The sequence below is a fragment of the Megalobrama amblycephala genome, linkage group LG7 (genome assembly GCF_018812025.1).
Source record: "Megalobrama amblycephala isolate DHTTF-2021 linkage group LG7, ASM1881202v1, whole genome shotgun sequence".
In the NCBI taxonomy this organism is placed as follows: domain Eukaryota; kingdom Metazoa; phylum Chordata; class Actinopteri; order Cypriniformes; family Xenocyprididae; genus Megalobrama; species Megalobrama amblycephala.
The window spans coordinates 43,704,874-43,724,902 of record NC_063050.1 but is presented as its reverse complement, the minus strand read 5'-3'; the positions used below and the strand labels follow the sequence as shown (position 1 = coordinate 43,724,902).

General features: G+C 35.9%; 1 protein-coding gene across 1 annotated transcript in view; it reads right to left on the bottom strand.

The window, feature by feature from the left end:
• Nucleotides 1-20,029, bottom strand: part of dnah6 (dynein, axonemal, heavy chain 6) — a 91,222-nt gene that overhangs the window by 1,420 nt on the left and 69,773 nt on the right. The window contains exons 65-77 of the mRNA XM_048197639.1: nt 19,766-19,938; nt 15,974-16,164; nt 14,253-14,413; nt 11,760-11,848; nt 10,950-11,096; nt 10,002-10,140; nt 7,800-7,919; nt 6,183-6,304; nt 5,947-6,076; nt 5,693-5,820; nt 5,394-5,579; nt 2,940-3,012; nt 2,632-2,783 (exon numbers count right to left, since the gene is read on the bottom strand). Of these exons, the coding sequence (XP_048053596.1) occupies nt 2,632-2,783; nt 2,940-3,012; nt 5,394-5,579; nt 5,693-5,820; nt 5,947-6,076; nt 6,183-6,304; nt 7,800-7,919; nt 10,002-10,140; nt 10,950-11,096; nt 11,760-11,848; nt 14,253-14,413; nt 15,974-16,164; nt 19,766-19,938 (1,811 nt within the window). The remainder of the gene's footprint in view (nt 1-2,631; nt 2,784-2,939; nt 3,013-5,393; nt 5,580-5,692; nt 5,821-5,946; nt 6,077-6,182; nt 6,305-7,799; nt 7,920-10,001; nt 10,141-10,949; nt 11,097-11,759; nt 11,849-14,252; nt 14,414-15,973; nt 16,165-19,765; nt 19,939-20,029) is intronic.

The following is a 20,029-nucleotide window of genomic DNA, read 5'->3' as shown; positions in this document are numbered from 1 at the left end:
AGTAAGATTTTTTTAAAAACCATTAATACTTTTGTTTCGCAAGGATTCGTTAAATTGATCAAAAATGAAAGTAAAGACATTTATGATGTTGTAAAAGATTTCGGTAACACTTTATTTTAGTGTATTTTAACTAGGTACATATTAGCATGCATATTAATAGAATATTGGCTATTTATTAGTACTTATTAAGCACATATTAATGCCTTATTCAGCATGACCTTATTCTACATTCTTAATCCAATATGTAAACTTAAAGCTGCAGTCCACGATTTTTCCTCTTTGTCGGCATCGTTTGTTTGAAACCTACAATTGCAGTCATATGCGGAACAGTTATCTGTACGTGCGTTGTGCCTCGGCACAGTTCGTCAGCGCGGATGAATCTAATGTTTGCTGTCAGTCACCGCACCGGTGTGGATACTGAACTTCAGAATCACAGATTCAACGTCTTGAAAGTATGACCATTATAAGAATTTTCACTGGAAAATATCATCTGAACAAGTAAGTAACATGTCTGCCACTTTTGTTCTGACCAACTGAGGAAAAAAGTATTAACGTTAGGCCTACAAAAAATCGTGCTGCCAATGATGATTAAATCCAACGATCGCTTAGCTCGGATCATGCCAAACCATGCAAATTATTATTATTGTTATACTTTGTTCTCAAATTGTTAATGTTAACAACATCAGCATTACATGACTGTGTATTTAGTGTGTATTAGCGTTACCTGTAGATTTCAATTTCTGTAGCCACTCCACAGTCCATAGTCTTTTGCTTTTTGACTACGGGTGAATCTCTAGTTGTCACTGATGACTGTCATTTGGACCTTTCTGGATTACAATCCGCCATCAAAATGATAAGTTTAATTATTTTATTATCGGCCGATATGAGCTAATTGCATTTAAATCAGTTTCAATGACTAGAAGTTATGTACAGCGTGCCTCGAAAAAACAACAACTGTTACGTTATTCTAACGCTAACATAGCTTCCTTTTTAGCAGGCCCCTTAAATGCTTGCTATTAACTTGTTTGAAGGTGGTTCTTCTCAAAATTGACAGCGGTGTGTTCATGACACTAACGTTAACCATTCAACTTCGAATTGATTCTGTAATCTTCCGGTAACAGTAGGCTAACTTTACGTTCGCCAGCGCATGACGATGTTTTGATGTATAGCTCTTTTACTTTAACTTTAGTATTATAATTTATTTACAGTACACACACAGACTGTTAAAACCAGCTTCAACTGGAAGTAAGTAAAACTGTTAAATGTTTAAAACCTGACTGTTTTTTGATCATTAAAAAATATATACTTTTGATGTGCAATTGTTTAGTCATTAAGACTGTAATCTAAGGCTTTTTTTAACACAATCCCTTCTGGAAAATGGTTTATACAGCCCACATACATAGAACAGGCAGATATTTTGCTATTGAATGTTGTGTAAGTGTAGTTTATAGGAAATGGGTCTAATATCCAGTTTATTTTCAAAATCAAAATATCGGCTTATAAATCGGCTCTTTTCGAGTTAATATCGGCATCGGCATCGGCCCATATCGGTCGGGCTCTAGTTTTGAACACTGGCTGGTTATGTACTTGCTCAAAAATTGATTTTGGATAATTTTTAACCAAAAAAAGTTATGGACTGCAGCTTTAACAACTACCTTACTAAATATTAATAAGCAGTAAATTAAGAGTTTATTAAGGGAAAAGTCATAGTTTATAGTTTATATGTGTTCCCTAAGTGTTACCAAGATTTCTATTTTAAAGAAATAGTATTCTTTTAAATTTTCTATTCTTCAAAAAATCCTGAAAAAATGCTTCACTGTTTCTACAAATATATTAAAGCTGCTGTCCGTAATTTTTGGCCCTCTAGCGGTTAATAAACAGAACTGCATGCATCTTGCGGAGGAACATTCTAGCCGGAGCTACTTTTCTCCATGTATGTCTATGGCGAGTCACGCAGTTACTGTGATACTCTGCGGCGAGTCCTACCAGTCTGGTCTGAAATAGTCCGAATATAAACACTTATTATAAAGTGTACCATAATGATCCAGGATAAGACAAAAACACGGTTTGGAAAATGGATTCATGTTGTATATTCTCATTATATAATTTTTGTAAATTTTTAACACAAAAAAAGTTGCAGACTGCAGCTTTAAGCAGCACAACTGTTATCAACACTGATGATAAGAAATGTTACTTGGCAAACAAATCCCCATATCAGAATAATTTTGGAAGGATCACTGAATAATGCAGTATGGCTGCTGAAAATTCAGCTTTGCCATCACAGGAACAATTACATTTAAAATATATTAAAATAGAAAATAGTTATTTAAAATCATAACATTTTACAATATTACTGTATTTTTTTTTTATCAAATAAATGCAGCCTTGGTGAGCATAAGCCAAACCCTGTGAATGGCAGTGTAATTCAAAGAGGAAAATCATTAAAACTAAATTATGACTGTTATTGGAGCTTAAAAAAGTGGACCTCAGGGAAAAATAAAAATGATATCCCTTTATCATGGGCTCATGATGTTCATGTTTACAGTATCTATCTAAAGTATTGTTGTATTCATATTCAAAAATCTATGTTAAAATATATCCACATGTATCCCTGCTTGTTACCAGGCTGACCTCCTTGTCCATGTCAAGTTCCTTCCCTGGCTCAAGGCTTTTCAGAGCTTCAGTGACAAGGGTCTGGTCTCTGTACACTGGTACCATGTTGAAACGAAAATTCAGCTCATCAATGGGCAGGTTGTATTTACGTGCATGATTCTGCAGTGCACCTATGAGACACATGAACCAAATTCTTATTGAACAAAGGTGTTTCAAATGACATTTGAAAAATCTTGTATACATAAGTTTGGATTTCACGTATTTTCCAGGCAGGGCCTAATTCTGTTATTTTCCAGAGAAGTTATTAATGCAAACTTGTTTCTTACCTGTGAGGAATCCTTGTGGAAAAAAGAATCCAGAAATCCAAAAAGACTTGGGCTGACCTCTTGTGATCCAACTCTGCCCACACACACACACACACACACACACACACACACACACACACACACACACACACACACACACACACACACACACATCAATCAATGGGTACTTTACAATCTTGTGAATTTCATACGAAAAAAAAACAAACAAAACAAAGGTCATTTAAAAAAAAAAAAAAAAAGGTGAACAAAGTCAGCTCAAAGGTAAAGCTGATGATCTTGGATCATTTCTTCTTCAGATCATTAAAAAAAAAAAAAAAAACCAAAAAAAAACAGTAGGTTATAATTAATAGACACAACTACATATATAACCTTAACAAAGACCCTCAAATCATATTGCTTGGGGAGGATATTAGGATAGTTCTAAGCTGATAAATAATAAATGCTTTTATTAGTGTGTCACAGTCTTTGTAGAGAAATAGTTCACTTCATTTTCTCCCAAAAAAGATTTGTGTGAGGAAAAAACTGAAATTTTATTTATTCAGTGAAAATCTGGCCTTCTGGCTTAGCTCTTAAATCTCATTCACCCTCCAAACATTTAAACTTGCTGCTTCATAAGAAACAGGACAAGAATGTCAATGAGATGTGTGCGCAATGCGCATGCATGTTGTTCTTCACCTCCTTCTTCCCCTGTTTTCCATCATATAATTCTGAAAGGCATTTAGTATAGCACATAAGTTATATGTAGACTAGTTTACTTGTTGTCCTTTTTGACAGCCCCATGTACATACATTATGTGGAAAAGAGCAGCTTGGGCATTCTGTTAAATATCTCCTTTTATGTTTCACAAATAAAAAAAAAAAATCTACACAACCATTTTTTTTTAAATAAATGAATGTGTATTTAGCAAGAATGCATTAAATAGATCAAAAGACATTTCTAATGTTACAAAAGGTTTCTGTTTCAAATATTTTTTTTCTTTCATCTAAGGAGAATAACAGCAATGGATAATTCATTTTTCTTTCTCATTTATGATGGTGGGCTTATATTATGCAGTGTACCTCAGTCTATTCATGAAATTTCTCACTTCCCTGCTGAAATTTAAACCAGTCCAGTTACACATGCTGAGCCTGTTTGCTGAGTTCAGAAACATGAATACTTCTTCAATTCATCCATATTAACATGAGCTTATCGTGTGTGTCTGTGTGTTATATAACAGAGCACTCAGGCCAGCCACACGGAACAGCACATCCAGTCAGAGATAACAGTTTGAGTGTGCCCATCAACCCATGCAAGGGAGCTATCACCATATGCGTGTGTCAGACAGTGAAGTGAGGATATACAGTAAAAAAAATTGTAGTTGTTTATGTAGATTCTTTAAGTGTGGTTCGGAATGGCTGTGAGCCCCTCTGGCTCCATTCATGAACTATAATAACAACAGAACACAGCTCACATATCACTGGCCTTTACTGGAATCCCCAACCCTGAGGAAATTGTCCATGTACAATGAAAGTGAACCTCCTGAATACAGAGGAAAAAAGTGTGTCTGCGCACATGCTTGGAGTCTTAAACCTGAGACCATTTTTAATGCCTGTAGCTTCAAGCCTGTGAGCCATGTATCAAAATGCATGATGCATCAAGATGTATGAAAGTAGGAAAGCAAATTTGTTTAATATATGCAGGTCTTGCACCCTTTAAATTTTAAGTAAAATTTACTGTAAATTTTACAGTTAAACACATCAATCTGGTGTCTGTCTCTCAGACATCTTTCAGTAAAATGAACAGAGTTAAAAAATGCATTGCATAGACTTGTACCTGGACTTTAAAGTAAACAATTTGAATAATAATAATAATTCAGACATAATATATAATATAATATTAGTGTAATATAACTGCACAGTAAAAATAAATTTGAATAATTATAATTATATATATATTTTTTTCTTCTTTCGCAAGAGTTAAAACCTTTTTACCTTTTTATGCAGGGAGACCTTTAAGCTTCTGTGTTTAGTTTATAAACGCTTCCCATTACAAATCTAATAAAGTTCTGTGAATTTCTCCACAAAAATTTTTGTAAAATATGCAAATATAAAAATAAAGTCAACTTGGCACACCCTGCGTTCCCAAATTGCAGGCGCACACTTAAACTCACAGCACACACAGAGATGGATTTACTGTGAACCGAGCCACTCTGAGATGCAGAAAACAGATTATATACTAACATACTAACATAATAGCAGCCTTTTGTGATTTGATAATTGGACTAAGTCAAATGCAATTTTAGTTGACTGACAGATGCATTGCCAAAGCATTGGTGCAAAACACAGTGTTAGACATCTTTTATGTTATTATGAAAAGTGTCAAATATTTTTGGTTCTTTATGAAACTGTGGCCGGGTAAATGATTGGGCTGCCACATCTAGGTAATTAATGGGAAACGCTGGTGACATAGACATACCTCTATAAATGCAGTGCGCAGGGTGAGATCTCTAACCCAGCTGCCGAGAGGTTTGAGAGATGGGTAAGCGGCATTAGACCAGTGAACAGGAACTTGGTTATTCAGGAAACTGTTATAAATCTTCTCCATTTCTTCTGACATCACCACTAGACCTGCTATTGCCTTCTGCAGAGTACATAGCGAACTCTGCAGGAAATGCATGCACACACAAATACAAACAATCAAGAGTGTGTGATCAATAATTCATTCATTCTTGTTTGATTAGCTGCTGTAGTTTACAGTCAAAAATGGTCTCTTACCTTCAGCACACGCAACAGGAAGTTAAAGCGGTCTACTTCCTGTCCGAGCACAGTGGTTAGGGAGTTAACTCTACCATTCGAGTCTTGCAAGAACAGACTCTCCACTGCTGCATCCATATCTAATTTCTCTGCTCAGATGCACACACATCATGCACAGAAACACACACACACAGGCAGGTCCAAAGAACTCATTATAAAACCAATGAAGTGACAATAGACTTGTGTGCAGAGAGTTACAGGGGTTTGAGACTAACCAGGGATCTTTGCTAAGATGGAGTCAGCCAGCTCATGGACCACCTCATCATTGCTCTTCCCTCCACCAGCTGCTGAGGAGCGGGGCTGGACTTCCAGAATGGTGCAGATTAGTGTCATTGTCTCCTGCCTCTGTTTTCAAAGATGGAAAGGAGACCCATGTGTATGTTACAGTATATGTCAGGTAGCAGGAGCTCTTTATCTAATTTTTTGTGCAGCAAGAAAAGGTGAGAGTTACCTGGAAGGCTAGATTAGCGTTTTCATGCATGCCAAAGACCTCTGGATCATCAATAAGAGGCAGATCCTCAATATAAAGCTTATAGTCAGTCAAGCTGTCTGAATCAGGAGCAAAATAAATCCCTGCACAAAAGCAAAGAGAGCCTTTGTTATTTAAAGTTGAAGTGTGTAATGATCCAGTGGCACTAACATGAAGCCTGTAATAAAGTGTAGTGGCACTAAACAAAATATACAAAAAGGGTTCGCAAACATAACACTCCCCCTCCCCTCGTGCTCCTCCACTCTCAACCACTATACTTGCGATTATAGTTGTCTCTGCACATTAAAACTGGGACAGCAAAAAGTATTTCAGCATTGGAAAAATACACACTCCATCTTTAATTTATGTAATTTGCAAGTCTAAATACAAGATTTTGTATTTGATGATTGAAGCTGAATGCATGCCTGTATTATTTACCAATACAGGGTTTCTGCAGGTTTTATGAAGGTAAATTTAAGACTTTTTAAAGACCTTTTTAAGACCAAGTAAAGAAAATTTTATGAATAAATCAATGGGAAAACAATATGTCAATATGTTCTCTAAATCTTCACCTTGGAATTATAAGGTTTTATCTGCATTCTGAGCAGTTTTGATGTACTGAGCTTCAAAGTTTTTGCATTCCATATGCCTTTGTGGATAGACCTCACATAATGTAACAACATCACATAAAGTTGTCACGGAATAAGAATATGTGAATAACTCAGTTTTGACAAAAAATGTCAGATAGAACCTTATATAATTCTAAGAGGACAAAATGTAAATGTCTAGGAAGAAACACAATGAGTTGTATTAGCAACACTTTAGAGTTTGACAATACAACTTATAACAGATATCCATTACTTTTTTATTAATTTTGCAAAAAAAGTAGCTTGATTCACTACAGAATCACTAGAATATGGATTTTTTTTCTGTATCTTCTGATCACACTGCAAAAAAATCACGTTTTTCCTCTGCATTTTTGTCTAATGTCTAAAATTTTCTGAAATTTTCTAAATTTTAATGTCTTGTTTCTGTGAAATTGATCAAAATAAATTGAGTTTATGATTAAAACCAGATCAAATATCTGCCAATTATTTTAAGCATAAACTCTGATAATCTTGTTACATTTTTCAATACTTCATTTTACAATTGCATCTCAAGTAAATGTATCTTGATTTAAAGATATTTAAAGTTATTTTATATAGATATTTGTATTGGAAAAACAGGACAAAAATACTGGGCAAGATATTCAATTTTGCAATGTAACATTTAATGTCATGACTTCATGAATTTAAGACTTTGGTCTCTGATTTAGACCTTTTTAAGGCCTTAATTTGTGGGCAAAGTAAGAATTTTAGATTAGATAAGAGAGAGTGCCTCTGTGTGTGTACCTACTTATCCATTTTTTAAGGACAAATTTTTACCCAGAGATTTGTAACAAAGCTTTTTTTTTTTTTTTTTTTTTAAATTGTAAAAATTCAAAATGTTTTCTGTTGGGGTTAGGGTAAGATTATAGTATTTAGAACTAACTTTATATAAAAACAACAGAAGTCTATGAAATTTCCCCATTTATCAAAGTAAACCTGTGTCTGTGTATACCTGATTTAGAGAAAGTATAGCCATCCTCTAATGTGGCTGGAGAGAAGAAACTCTTGAGTATGGTGCGTAAGCATCGCTGATCCCAGGCATCCGTCACCCTGCCTCCATACGTAATCTCACCTACAGAGACAATAAAACACACATACACCAACACATTTCAATTCATTGCATGACTGACTGACACCTTGCCAAGAATTAATGAGACAGTTTGACATTGTGTGAAGCTTCCTTAATGAGTCTTTCCCAAAGCCTCTCATAACAAAATTACTGGAACATTCTCTCATAGTCCCCGCATGCCACCAGCTGCACCAAATTTAATAACATTTATTGTAACCAGCTGATGGTCTATAAAATTATGCCTACAAAAGAGCAATGCATTCGTAACAATTATAAAACATTTTGGAAATTTTAGTGAAAGAATCCAAAAGATTTTCTGAGAAATTACAATAATATTGCACAAATATTAATATTTATTTATTTAATTTACTTAAACAAACCCATACACACAACAATACTAGCAAGCTAAGAGGAACATGTGAAAGTGTGAATCAATAGCCCCTTTGACACATACAGTCTTTACTTTACTTCCTATAACACCAGATGTACTCGTTACATCAGAAAAAGAATGGCATCTACGCTAATACTAGCCTTTGTTTCTTAATCCCGAGGTTTACCGTAGTCAACCGGATCTGGGCCGTATCCAGCTGAGACCAAGGACCTGCGCCTTGACACGACCACAACGCAGCCCTGAAGTATCAGCAGAGATCGAGTCGACTAGATTATCCATTGTGAAGACATCATCAACACGACAGCCAGTGCCACAGTTCCTCAACAAACCGACCATACCGTCGTGATGAATACGATCCTCAATTGGACACGACCACAACGCAGCCCTGAAGTATCAGCAGAGATCGAGTCGACTAGATCATCCATTGTGAAGGCCTCATCGACACAACAGCCAGTAGCACAGTTCCTCGACAAACCATTCATACCGGCGTGATGAATACGATCCTCAACTGGATGGAACTGAAATAAATACTTTGATTGTTGCAATCCTATCAGACTTATGATAGCAACCTGATTTGTAACAAAGCACTGTTTGCCAGAGAAGAAATGGCCCCCCGACTAAGCCTGGTTTCTCCCAAGGTTTTTTTCTCCATTTTAACAACTATTTGCCACTTGTTTGCCACCTGATGTCACCTGTTGGAGTTTGGGTTCCTTGCCGCTGTCGCCTTTGGCTTGCTTAGTTGGGGACACTTGACATTTGACTTGACATTTGATATTCAACAATATTCTTGACATTTATTCAACAGTGCTTTGATCTGCCTGCATTGACACTATTCTTGAAGAGCTGCTGTGCAGCACAAATTATGTACCAGTTATCAATGTAAAGCTGCTTTGACACAATCTGCATTGTAAAAAGCACCATATAAATAAAGGTGACTTGACTTGACTACTGGTAAATTACCGGTAAATTACAGTAAAAGATCACGTGTGAACAGGACCTTTTAAAAAAATACAGGTAAATCCGTTCTGGCAGTTTACCAGTATGAGAAGTTGAAACATTACCAGTAAAATACCGGTATGATGAACAAAGAATGAAGATTGCCGGTATGAGCACGTACAAGGTCAGAACGCGCTGACATAAGAAGTTTACTTTGGGCCAATTATAAAGCTTTGTCGGAGCTGTTTACTGTAAGTTCCAGTGCTTTTAACTGTTTTTCTATGTAAACATGCGCTAGATGGATGTCTGACCATTGTGCCGAGTCTCGCACTCGAGACCCTGCCTAGTTTTTCACTCATTAGCGCTGTGGCTCTGCAGTTATTTCGTACTATAGTAACTGCAATACTATAGTAACTTTTAATGCGTCTCGTTATTAAGAGCAAAACTGCATTCTGAGTAATCATCCCCTTACACCTGTCACTCAGAGGTAAAAAAAGAAAGAAAAAAAAGTAACTAAAATGAAACTAAAGTGCTTTTAAATGTCATTTTTGATGACTGACATCAAAAAGTTTACCAGTATTTTGGTTCTGATGTGTGTATGGTATATTATCAGTCAAAAGACAGAACGCTATTGCTTGTGTGAAAAGCACATTTGTGTATTTACCAGAAAAGTCGTTCTAAATACCGGGATTGCTGTGTGAAAGGGGCTAATGACTGATGCTATAAATACTTCTGCAATAAACACACATACAGTATACCTGTGATGTATATAAGAGCATCCCAGGGTATGTGTCCTGTCTGGCAGTAGAGGTTTAGGTTGAGAAGAGCACACTCTCTGTCGCTGTCATTGAATTCATAACGGATGTTCCAGCCCAGAGGACCAAATTTCTTCCTCTCCTAGACACACATGAATGCATACACACACACACAAAGGAAATCACATATAAACACATAAAAGAAGGATTTAAGATGTGAATAAGTAAAGCCCTCCTGAACATCTATTCTACAAACCATTGCTTTTTTCCAAACACATTTTAACTAGATTCATGTAAAATTTAACAAATGATTTCTGCATCAAATAAATGCTGTTCTTTTGAATTTTCTATTCAGCAAACAATATTGAAAGAATGTTTCAGTTTACACAAAAATATTAAGCAGCACAACCATTTTCAGCATTGATAATAATAATAATACATGCTACTTAATAGAATTATATTAGAATGATTTATGAAGGACCATGTGACACTGAAGACGGGAGTAATGGATGCTGAAAATTCAGCTTTGCCATCACAAGAATAAATATAATGATATATAATTGTAATAATACTTCACAACATTACTGTTATTACTGTATGTTTGATCAAACAAATGTAGCCTTAATGAGAATAAAATACTTTAAATTTGTAGTATATATATATATATATTTCAATATATTCGCACACAGCTCATACTGTTTATTTTCTACCACCTAGGTATGTGGTTTTAAGCTGTACATAAAAATCATAGACACATAAAAAATGTAAACTTAACCTCACAAAGAGGAACAATTTAAAGTTACTCCAAAACAAATTTACCATATAAGCTGCACAAGAGCAAAGTTTCCATCTAATCGTTTTTATTGAATCATAAAAACTGCATTCATGCTTTTAAACCTTATAATCTCTAAAGGCTTCAAATTGAATAGAGACTGAATTTTGGGCCCTGACCTGAATGATGGCGTGGAAAAAACACACTCCAAAAATGATCTTCCTCCATTTCCTGCCAAGGATGTGTTCCTCAAAGAATGTACTGCCAATCTCAGCAAAGGCACGTCTCACATTGGCACGGAGACCCTTTGGGGGCTCGTTAGTAACCTACCATCACATTAACAAAGGCTCATTAGTTTTCTGGCAACACAGACATATTAGCAACAAAACAAAAATTAAAGCCAAAGACAAAATAGAACTGCTAAAATTAATAAAACTAAGTTACAAACTCTAAACATTCTGACCACTTAAAGACATCCATGTCACTTCACTTTCATTATAATGAAACATTGTTTAAGGTCTTATACACTACTATTGGTTCCAGTGATTTAGGTAAAGCTGGGGTTTAATTGATAGGGACGTGAGCACAGGGATGTTAATGTATTAGGTAGAGAGTGAATAAAATATGAAAGCGCTCCTCCTTGTGAAGTGTTATCTTCTTCTTGCAGGAGTGTGTGACTGCGTTAGTGTGACTAAAATTTTAATTTGATATACATGCAGACATATCCAAGAGCTGGAAGGATGAATGACGTGTAAAGGTAAAAATATGTGCATGTCATCAGCATATGGATGTCATTGACACATAAAACTTCGCTCTACATTGATGCATGTTTTCATCTCCGAAAGATAAAAAATGAGATAAAGGAATCTGCATACTTTCCTGAAAAATTAGTACTCATGCATGAGCACTCATAGAACTTTATAACTATCATTTGTTTATAAAGCTTTTATGTACATATGTACTTAAGCAAGTTTGTGTCCTTGTGTTACCTTGACAGAGTTTTGTAATACAGTGACAGGAAACACATTGGTAGGCATGGAACTAAGGAACAGTCTGAAGTCCTCATGAATAACAGTATCTGCAAAGGTCATACAAGAACAGGACAATATTAAGAACAGGCCAAAAAATAGCTTTATAATGGATACACATGTGCAACACACAATCTGTAATATAAGGTAGAAGAAGCAGGTTCAAAACAGGTGAGTATGTCTTAAAACAGAACAATAATATATTCACTGAACAATACAAACATGGACACAGACACAAATATATAAAAATAAAAAAATAGTTGCTGAATAAATCGAGTCATTCATTTGAAGTTTATTTGGAAGATCATACTAATCTAACAGTTTCAGCTTCAGTGGTTCTAGAGAAATTATACCGACCACATGTCAAGTGAGTATATTACATATAAAACCGATTTCAAAAAAGTTGGGACACTGTACAGATTGTGAATAAAAACAGAATGAAATGATGTGGAAGTTTCAAATTTCAATATTTTATTCAGAATACAACATAGATGACATATCAAATGTTTAAACTAAGAAAATGTATCATTTTAAGGGAAAAATAAGTTGATTTTAAATTTCATGGCATCAACACATCTCAAAAAAGTTGGGACAAGGCCATGTTTACCACTGTGTGGCATCCCCTCTTCTTTTTATAACAGTCTGCAAATGTCTGGGGACTGAGGAGACAAGTTGCTCAAGTTTAGGAATAGGAATGTTGTCCCATTCTTGTCTAATACAGGCTTCTAGTTGCTCAACTGTCTTAGGACTTCTTTGTCGCATCTTCCTTTTTATTATGCGCCAAATGTTTTCTATGGGTGAAAGATCGGGACTGCAGTCTGACCATTTCAGTACCCGGATCCTTATTCTACGCAGCCATGATGTTGTAATTGATTCAGTATGTGTTCTGGCATTGTCATGTTGGAAAATGCAAGGTCTTCCCTGAAAGAGACAACGTCTGGATGGGAGCATATGTTGTTCTAGAACTTGGATATACCTTTCAGCATTGATGGTGCCTTTCCAGATGTGTAAGATGCCCATGCCACACGCACTCATGCAACCCCATACCATCAGAGATGCAGGCTTCTGAACTGAGCGCTGATATGACATGGCGTCCGGATGACATGGCGTCCCAGTTTTCCAAAAAGAACTTCAAATTTTGATTCGTCTGACCACAGAACAGTTTTTCACTTTGCCACAGTCCATTTTAAATGAGCCTTGGCCCAGAGAAAATGCCTGCGCTTCTGGATCATGTTTAGATATGGCTTCTTTTTTGACCTATAGAGTTTTAGCCGGCAATGGCAAATGGGACGGTGGATTGTGTTCACCGACAATGTTTTCTGGAAGTATTCCTGAGCCCATGTTGTGATTTCCATTACAGTACCATTCCTGTATGTGATGCAGTGCCGTCTAAGGACCCGAAGATCACGGGCATCCAGTATGGTTTTCTGGTCTTGACCCTTATGCACAGAGATTGTTCCAGATTCTCTGAATCTTTGGATGATATTATGCACTGTAGATGATGATAACTTCAAACTCTTTGCAATTTTTCTCTGAGAAACTCCTTTCTGATATTGCTCCACTATTTTTCGCCACAGCATTGGGGGAATTGGTGATCCTCTGCCCATCTTGACTTCTGAGAGACACTGCCACTCTGAGAGGCTCTTTTTATACCCAATCATGTTGCCAATTGACTTAATAAGTTGCAAATTGGTCCTCCAGCTGTTCCTTATATGTACAATTAACTTTTCCGGCCTCTTATTGCTACCTGTCCCAACTTTTTTGGAAAAAAAGTGTAGCTCTCATGAAATCCAAAATGAGCCAATATTTGGCATGACATTTCAAAATGTCTCACTTTCAACATTTGATATGTTATCTATATTCTATTGTGAATATAATATAAGTATATGAGATTTGTAAGTTATTGCATTCCTTTTTTATTCACAATTTGTACAGAGTCCCAACTTTTTTGGAATCGGGTTTATAAATAAAGTATTATAAATATTCAAAAATATTAAGGAGCAGAACTGTGTTAAACACTGATAATAATAATAATAATAATAATAATAATAATAATAGTAATAATAGTAATAAATGATTCTTGAGCACCAAATTAGGATTTAGAATGATTTCTAAAGGATCATGTGGCACTGAAGACTGAAGTAATGGCTAGAAATAGAGCTTTGCCATCACAGGAATAAATTGCAAAATATATTCAAATAAAAAATATATATAAATATTAATTTAATTTGTAATACTTTCTCACTTGTAATACTTTTTTTGCTGTATTTTGATCAAATAAACGCAGCCTTGGTAAGCATACAATACGTCTATCAAAACATTTCGTCTTACATACATTCAGCTTTTAAACTTAAGCTTTGGTTGATTTTTTGTTTTTTTTTTACACAAATTTTGATATTACACAATAAATGACCCCTAGGGATTGCAGGAATCCCTGCACACATACAAACTAACCAGGTTCATTGAAGGTTTTGATGAGTTCCTCCATTGCCAGCATCCAAGACACAGCAAGGTGGCAGTTTTGCAGGAAGATCCAGTTACCAATCTTCATAGCTTCCATAATCAACTTCTCTGCTATAGGACCCTGACCCTGACCCAGCGAGATAGATTTCACCCTGCAATTCAAGAAAACCACAATAACTGCAAAAGTTGTGATTTGTCATGTTTATCATAGTTGCTGGATTTGTCAAATTTTGTCTGGTCGATTATTGTCACTACAACTATTTCAAATACACCTATGCCTACAGTAAATGTCACATTAACACAAAAATAAATAAAACGGTACTTGGCGGCTTTACATGCCAGTCTGAAGACCCCGACATACTTCAAGCGGAAACAACAAACTGAATTTTGAACAAAATCAGGCCAAAACAAAGTTCAATTGGAGTTGCATTGTTCACAACAAGGATGTTCACTAATAGTGTATTGCTGAAAAGGTATTTTGAACTTGTTTTTACCCCTTAGTGAAGAATGAAAAAGAACTTGTGAGTATATCAGGGCCTTAAGGGTCTCTTCCTACTTAAATGGGTAGTTCTTGGCCAGAATAAGCTACAAAGTATAACATGCTGTTATTTAAAGTATGGCTGTCCAAAACTAGTACAAGTCCTTGACAGAAGGTGAACCTTTTGAAAATGTGTTTCTTATGGCTTTGTTGGAATATGACTAATGAATCTATTGCTCTCTTAGTTGGCAAGCAGAAGTAACATCCAGGCTCAGGTTTAAGATTTATTGCAAGACTGAAATAATGGGAGGACAGGAAATTGGCAGCACTGTGGGCTAGAAACAGTGTCTAGAATTTAATTCTATCATATTCTGGCAACTGGTAAAATGATCTGAGCAGAGGCGTGACATGAAAAAATTACAGAGGGTTAAAAACCATTTGAGAGATAAGATTTTGGACCCACTCTAGAAATATAGCAGATGTATAGTAGATGCTGGTTGGCAAACAAGAAAGGAATTACAGACATCTAGCTATAAAATTGACAGAACCTGGACAAGAAGCTAAGTAAACCTGTGGTCAAGAAAGATTGCTGCTATCATAAGAGCATGTCACCCAGGATGACACAATGAGATGTGATGATACATACCAGGAGGCAATGACTATGTGACCTCTGAATGAGACAGAGAGGAATTTGGTGAGGGATGTCATGGCTGAGAGGAAGAGGAACTCATCACAATTAAAGCTGATATGTCGACAAGGCACACACACACACAAGGAGGAAATGATGTGTACTGCTGAATGTCATTGGTACAGCAGTGCTAAAAGAAGCATTGGTTTTGAAGAAGTAGTATAGGTGAAGAAGAATAAAGGTCCAAACACTGATATCTGTGGTACCTCAGTTTTGAGCGCAATGTGAATAGTGCAAGCGTGTAAATGTGTAATAGTGTGAGTGTAAGCCTTTCTTTAAGGAAAACCAGAACAGCAAAGAAATTATCTTCATAAATATCACATACTGAAGTGTTTTTGTTTTTTGTTTTTTTTAGGAGATCTGTTTGTAAGCCACCTGGAACATGCATCACACATTCTGTATGGGTGGATATAATCAACACATATATACAACACCCTGAGTATTAATTAATTCATGCAAGTATGTACTTACATATGTCACTTTACTAGGAAGTGATTGAGCAAACAGGGTGTATACAGTAAATGTCAATAGTGCATGTATAAGTACCGATCCTGGTATCCTCTCTCATTGGCAAACCGCTGAAATGCTCTCATTGGATCTGAACCCGTGCTTAGAATGAAGACCAGGGGAATGGAAGGGGACATGTCTGTGTATAGGGTTGCAAGATCCACTGGGGGATTCTCCACAAATTGTTGTCCCAAACCGATAATAACAAACTCAGTCACTGCAAAAACAACCTGGAACACACAGAGTTAGAGACTTGAAATACATTTCAATGACCATCAGAAGCGTGATGGATGGAGATACGCTTCTGACTATCAGTCCATGTGTGGAAAATTACTAATTTTGTCTATTTTTCTTAGCCAATCAGAATCAGTTAACCTGAAGTAATGACGTAGTTAGTTCTGTTAGAGTATAATTGCTGTGGAAATGTGAATGTACGCAGAGCAGCCTACGACCTCCTTGTAAGACTTAGCTGGCTTCTGCTGATGAAACTGCAAACTATTCTTCAGTAAAAATTTCTTCAATATATTTTTTTAAACTCTGAATTAAATATCATGAAAATGTTTAAACTGTCTTGGTGATTTATTGGTGAGGCCACAAAGCTCTAATTAGGAGCTAAATTTAAAAACTAATTCAAAATGACAGCACTTAAATTGGTTGTATCATTCTCTGGTTTGGTATGGCTATACATTATCACAGTCCATGTAAAAAGAGTGTTTTTCACAATGTGCTGCAGAAATCATCATCTGACAGCTCCCTTGTCACACAGACCTGATGCTCTGATTAATGAGAAACAGGACTGCTCACACCCTGGATGCATATACTGCATGTTTCTGGATATATCTATTATAAATGGCAACAATTCTGTCATCTTTCAATGATATTTCTCATCTCATTTGCTCTCATATGCTCATGTCATCATCATCTTAAAAACTGTAAATATGCACAGTATTAACAAACCTATTAGTAGTAGTATTGTTGCTGTTGCACATTTAATAGTTGCTCTGCTTACTATATTAAGACTGTGATTAATGTATGTTGTATATAATGTGGGCTTGGAAATAAATTATGCCTTAGTTTCATTATTTTAATCTGTCAGAATTAGTTATATGCTTGAATGCGGGATAAAATGTTGTTGTATTAATTCATGCTGTATGTATATATATATATATACATACATACATACATACATACATACAGGTGCATCTTAATAAATTAGAATATCATGAAAAAGTTATTTTTTTTCTTCTGTAATTTAATTCAAAAAGTAAAACTTAAATATATTCTAGGTTTATTAGACATAAAGTAAAATATTTCCAGACTTTGTTTTCATTTTGATGATTACAGCTTGCTGCTCATCAAAATCAAAATATCAGTATCTCAAATTATTAGAATATTTCATTTCAAGTTCTATTAAATTACCATTCTCAGTATATATATACTGGGTTTAGGTCAGTAATCCCAACAAAAGTCATGGGGAAATCTGCTGACTTGACAGTTGTCCAGAAGATGATCATCAAGACCCTCTACAATGAGGGTAAGCCACAGAGGGTCATTGCTGAAAGAGCTGGCTGTTCGCAGAGTGCTGTGCCAAAGCATATTCATGGAAAGTTGACTGGAAGGAAAAAGTGTGGTAGGAAAAGGTGTACAAGTGAAAGGAATGACCGCAGGCTTGAGAAGATTGTCAGGCGAAGCCGATTTAAGAACTTAGGAGAGCTTCAAAAGGATGGAGTCAGCTGGAGTCAGTGCATCAAGAGCCACCACACACAGACGTCTTCAGGAAATGGGCTACAACTGTCACATTCCACATACCAAGCCACTTCTGAACCAAAGACAACGTCAGAAGCGTCTTACCTGGGCTAAGGAGAAAAAGAACTGGACTGTTGCTCAGTGGTCCAAAGTCCTCTTTTCAGGTGAAAGTAAATTTTGCATTTCATTTGGAAATCAAGGTCCCAGAGTCTGGAAGAAGGGTGGAGAGGCAGAGAAACCATGTTGCTTGAAGTCAAGTGTGAAGTTTCCACAGTCAGTGATGATTTGGGCTGCCATGTCATCTGCTGGTGTTGGTCCACCGTGTTTTCTGAAGTCAACAGTCAACGCAGCCATCTACCAGGAAATTTTAGAGCACTTTATGCTTCCTTCTGCTGACAAGCTTTATGGAGATGCTGATTTCATTTTGCAGCAGGATTTGGCACCTTCCCACACTGCCAAAGGTACCAAAAGCTGGTTCAGTGACAATGGTGTTACTGTGCTTGTTTGGCCAGCAAACTCGCCTGACCTGAACCCCATAGAGAATCTATGGGGTATTGTCAAGAGGAAGATGAGAGACACCAGATCCAACAATGCAGATGACCTGAAGGCCGCTATCAAAGCAACCTGGGCTGATCAGTGCCACAGGCTGATTGCCTCCATGCCACGCCGCATTGACGCAGTAATTCATGCAAAAGGAGGCCCAGCCAAGTATTGAGTGCATAGAAATGAACATACTTTTCAGAAGCCTGACATTTCTGTTTAAAATTTCCTTTTTTTTATTGATCTTATGAAGTATTAACATTTTTTAAGATAGTGAATTGGTGGAATTTTGCTAAATGTGAGCCAAAATCATCACACTTAAAAGAACCAAAGATTTAAAGTACTTCAGTCTGTGTGCACTGAATTTATTTCACAATTTAGTTCCACAATTTGAGTTGAATTACTTTAATAAAAGAACTTTTCCACGACATTCTAATTTATTGAGATGCACCTGTATATATATATATATATATATATATATATATATATATATATATATATATATATATTATATAATCCTATATAATAAGAAATTAATTTCTTTGTAGATTATATAACAGCAACTTGGAAAATAGACAAAACAGAAAAAATAAGAAGCAATATTAGTGCATATTAATGTAATAGCCGCAGACCCATAGCGGAACTAACTTTACACAGTGTGACGTAATTTCCAATTCTTGTGAATTTGGCCTATTATGAGGACATTCCATTGGTGTAATGTTTTTTATACTGCGCTAATTACATTTTCTAGCTCCTAACCCTAAACCTACCCTTCAAGGAAAACTTTGAAAAACATTATTTAGTATGATTTATAATCTGTTTTCTTCATGGGGACCAAAACATGTCAAATGTCAACATTTGGTCCCGATATCATAGGGTTTACCAGGTACACAGTGTCTAGAATTTAATTCTATCATATTCTTGCAACCGGTAAAATGATCTGAGCAGAGGCGTGACATGAAAAAATTACAGAGGGTTAAAAACCATTTGAAAACCACACACACACACACACACACACACACACACACACACACACACACACACACACACGTACACACGCACATACATATAGGGTTTTACTATCCTTGTGGGGACATTTGTGGTTACATTCATATTATCCTTTTGGGGACATCCTTTCCTTTCATCCTTCCTATCCTTTTTTGCAAACAAATCACAGATTTATTATCAAAGGAAATAAATCCCTTGTGGTATTATGTATGATACTATGTATTTTTATTTCTGAAAAATGAATACTTTTATTCAGAAGAACAAATCTAAGAAAAATTCTGACAAAAGTCAAACTCAGAATTGCAAGAAATAAAGTCAGTACTGTGTGTTGTGAAAAAAATTCTGAGAAAGTATGTCCGAATTGTGAGATTTTTTATTCAAAATTTTAACCTTGAATAATCTCAGAATTGCTAGAAAATCCCATAGTAACTAAACTTTCTGCTCTGTTACTAAAAAATTAATGCAACTGTTTGTACATTACAGTACATTAATTACATTTTCAAATTCCAAATTTATTTTAATATATTTTTTTTTTACCTTCTCCTCCATAAAACTCTTGATGAGGATGAGTTTCTGGAAAGCCCCAAGCCGCTGGTTCCAGTGACCTCTGACCTGTGGCTGTTTCTCAGAGGGTATGTCTTCTGAGAAAGAAGGAAGGTCAGTAACATACCCGTCCCATTGCTTCGGGTTTACCGTTTCCTCCAGTTGCCCTACAGAGAGGGAAAAATAGTGTTAAGAAAAGAATTACTGTATGATTTCTATTTTGTGATTGATGATGAGCCTGTGATGTTTTAATGAAAA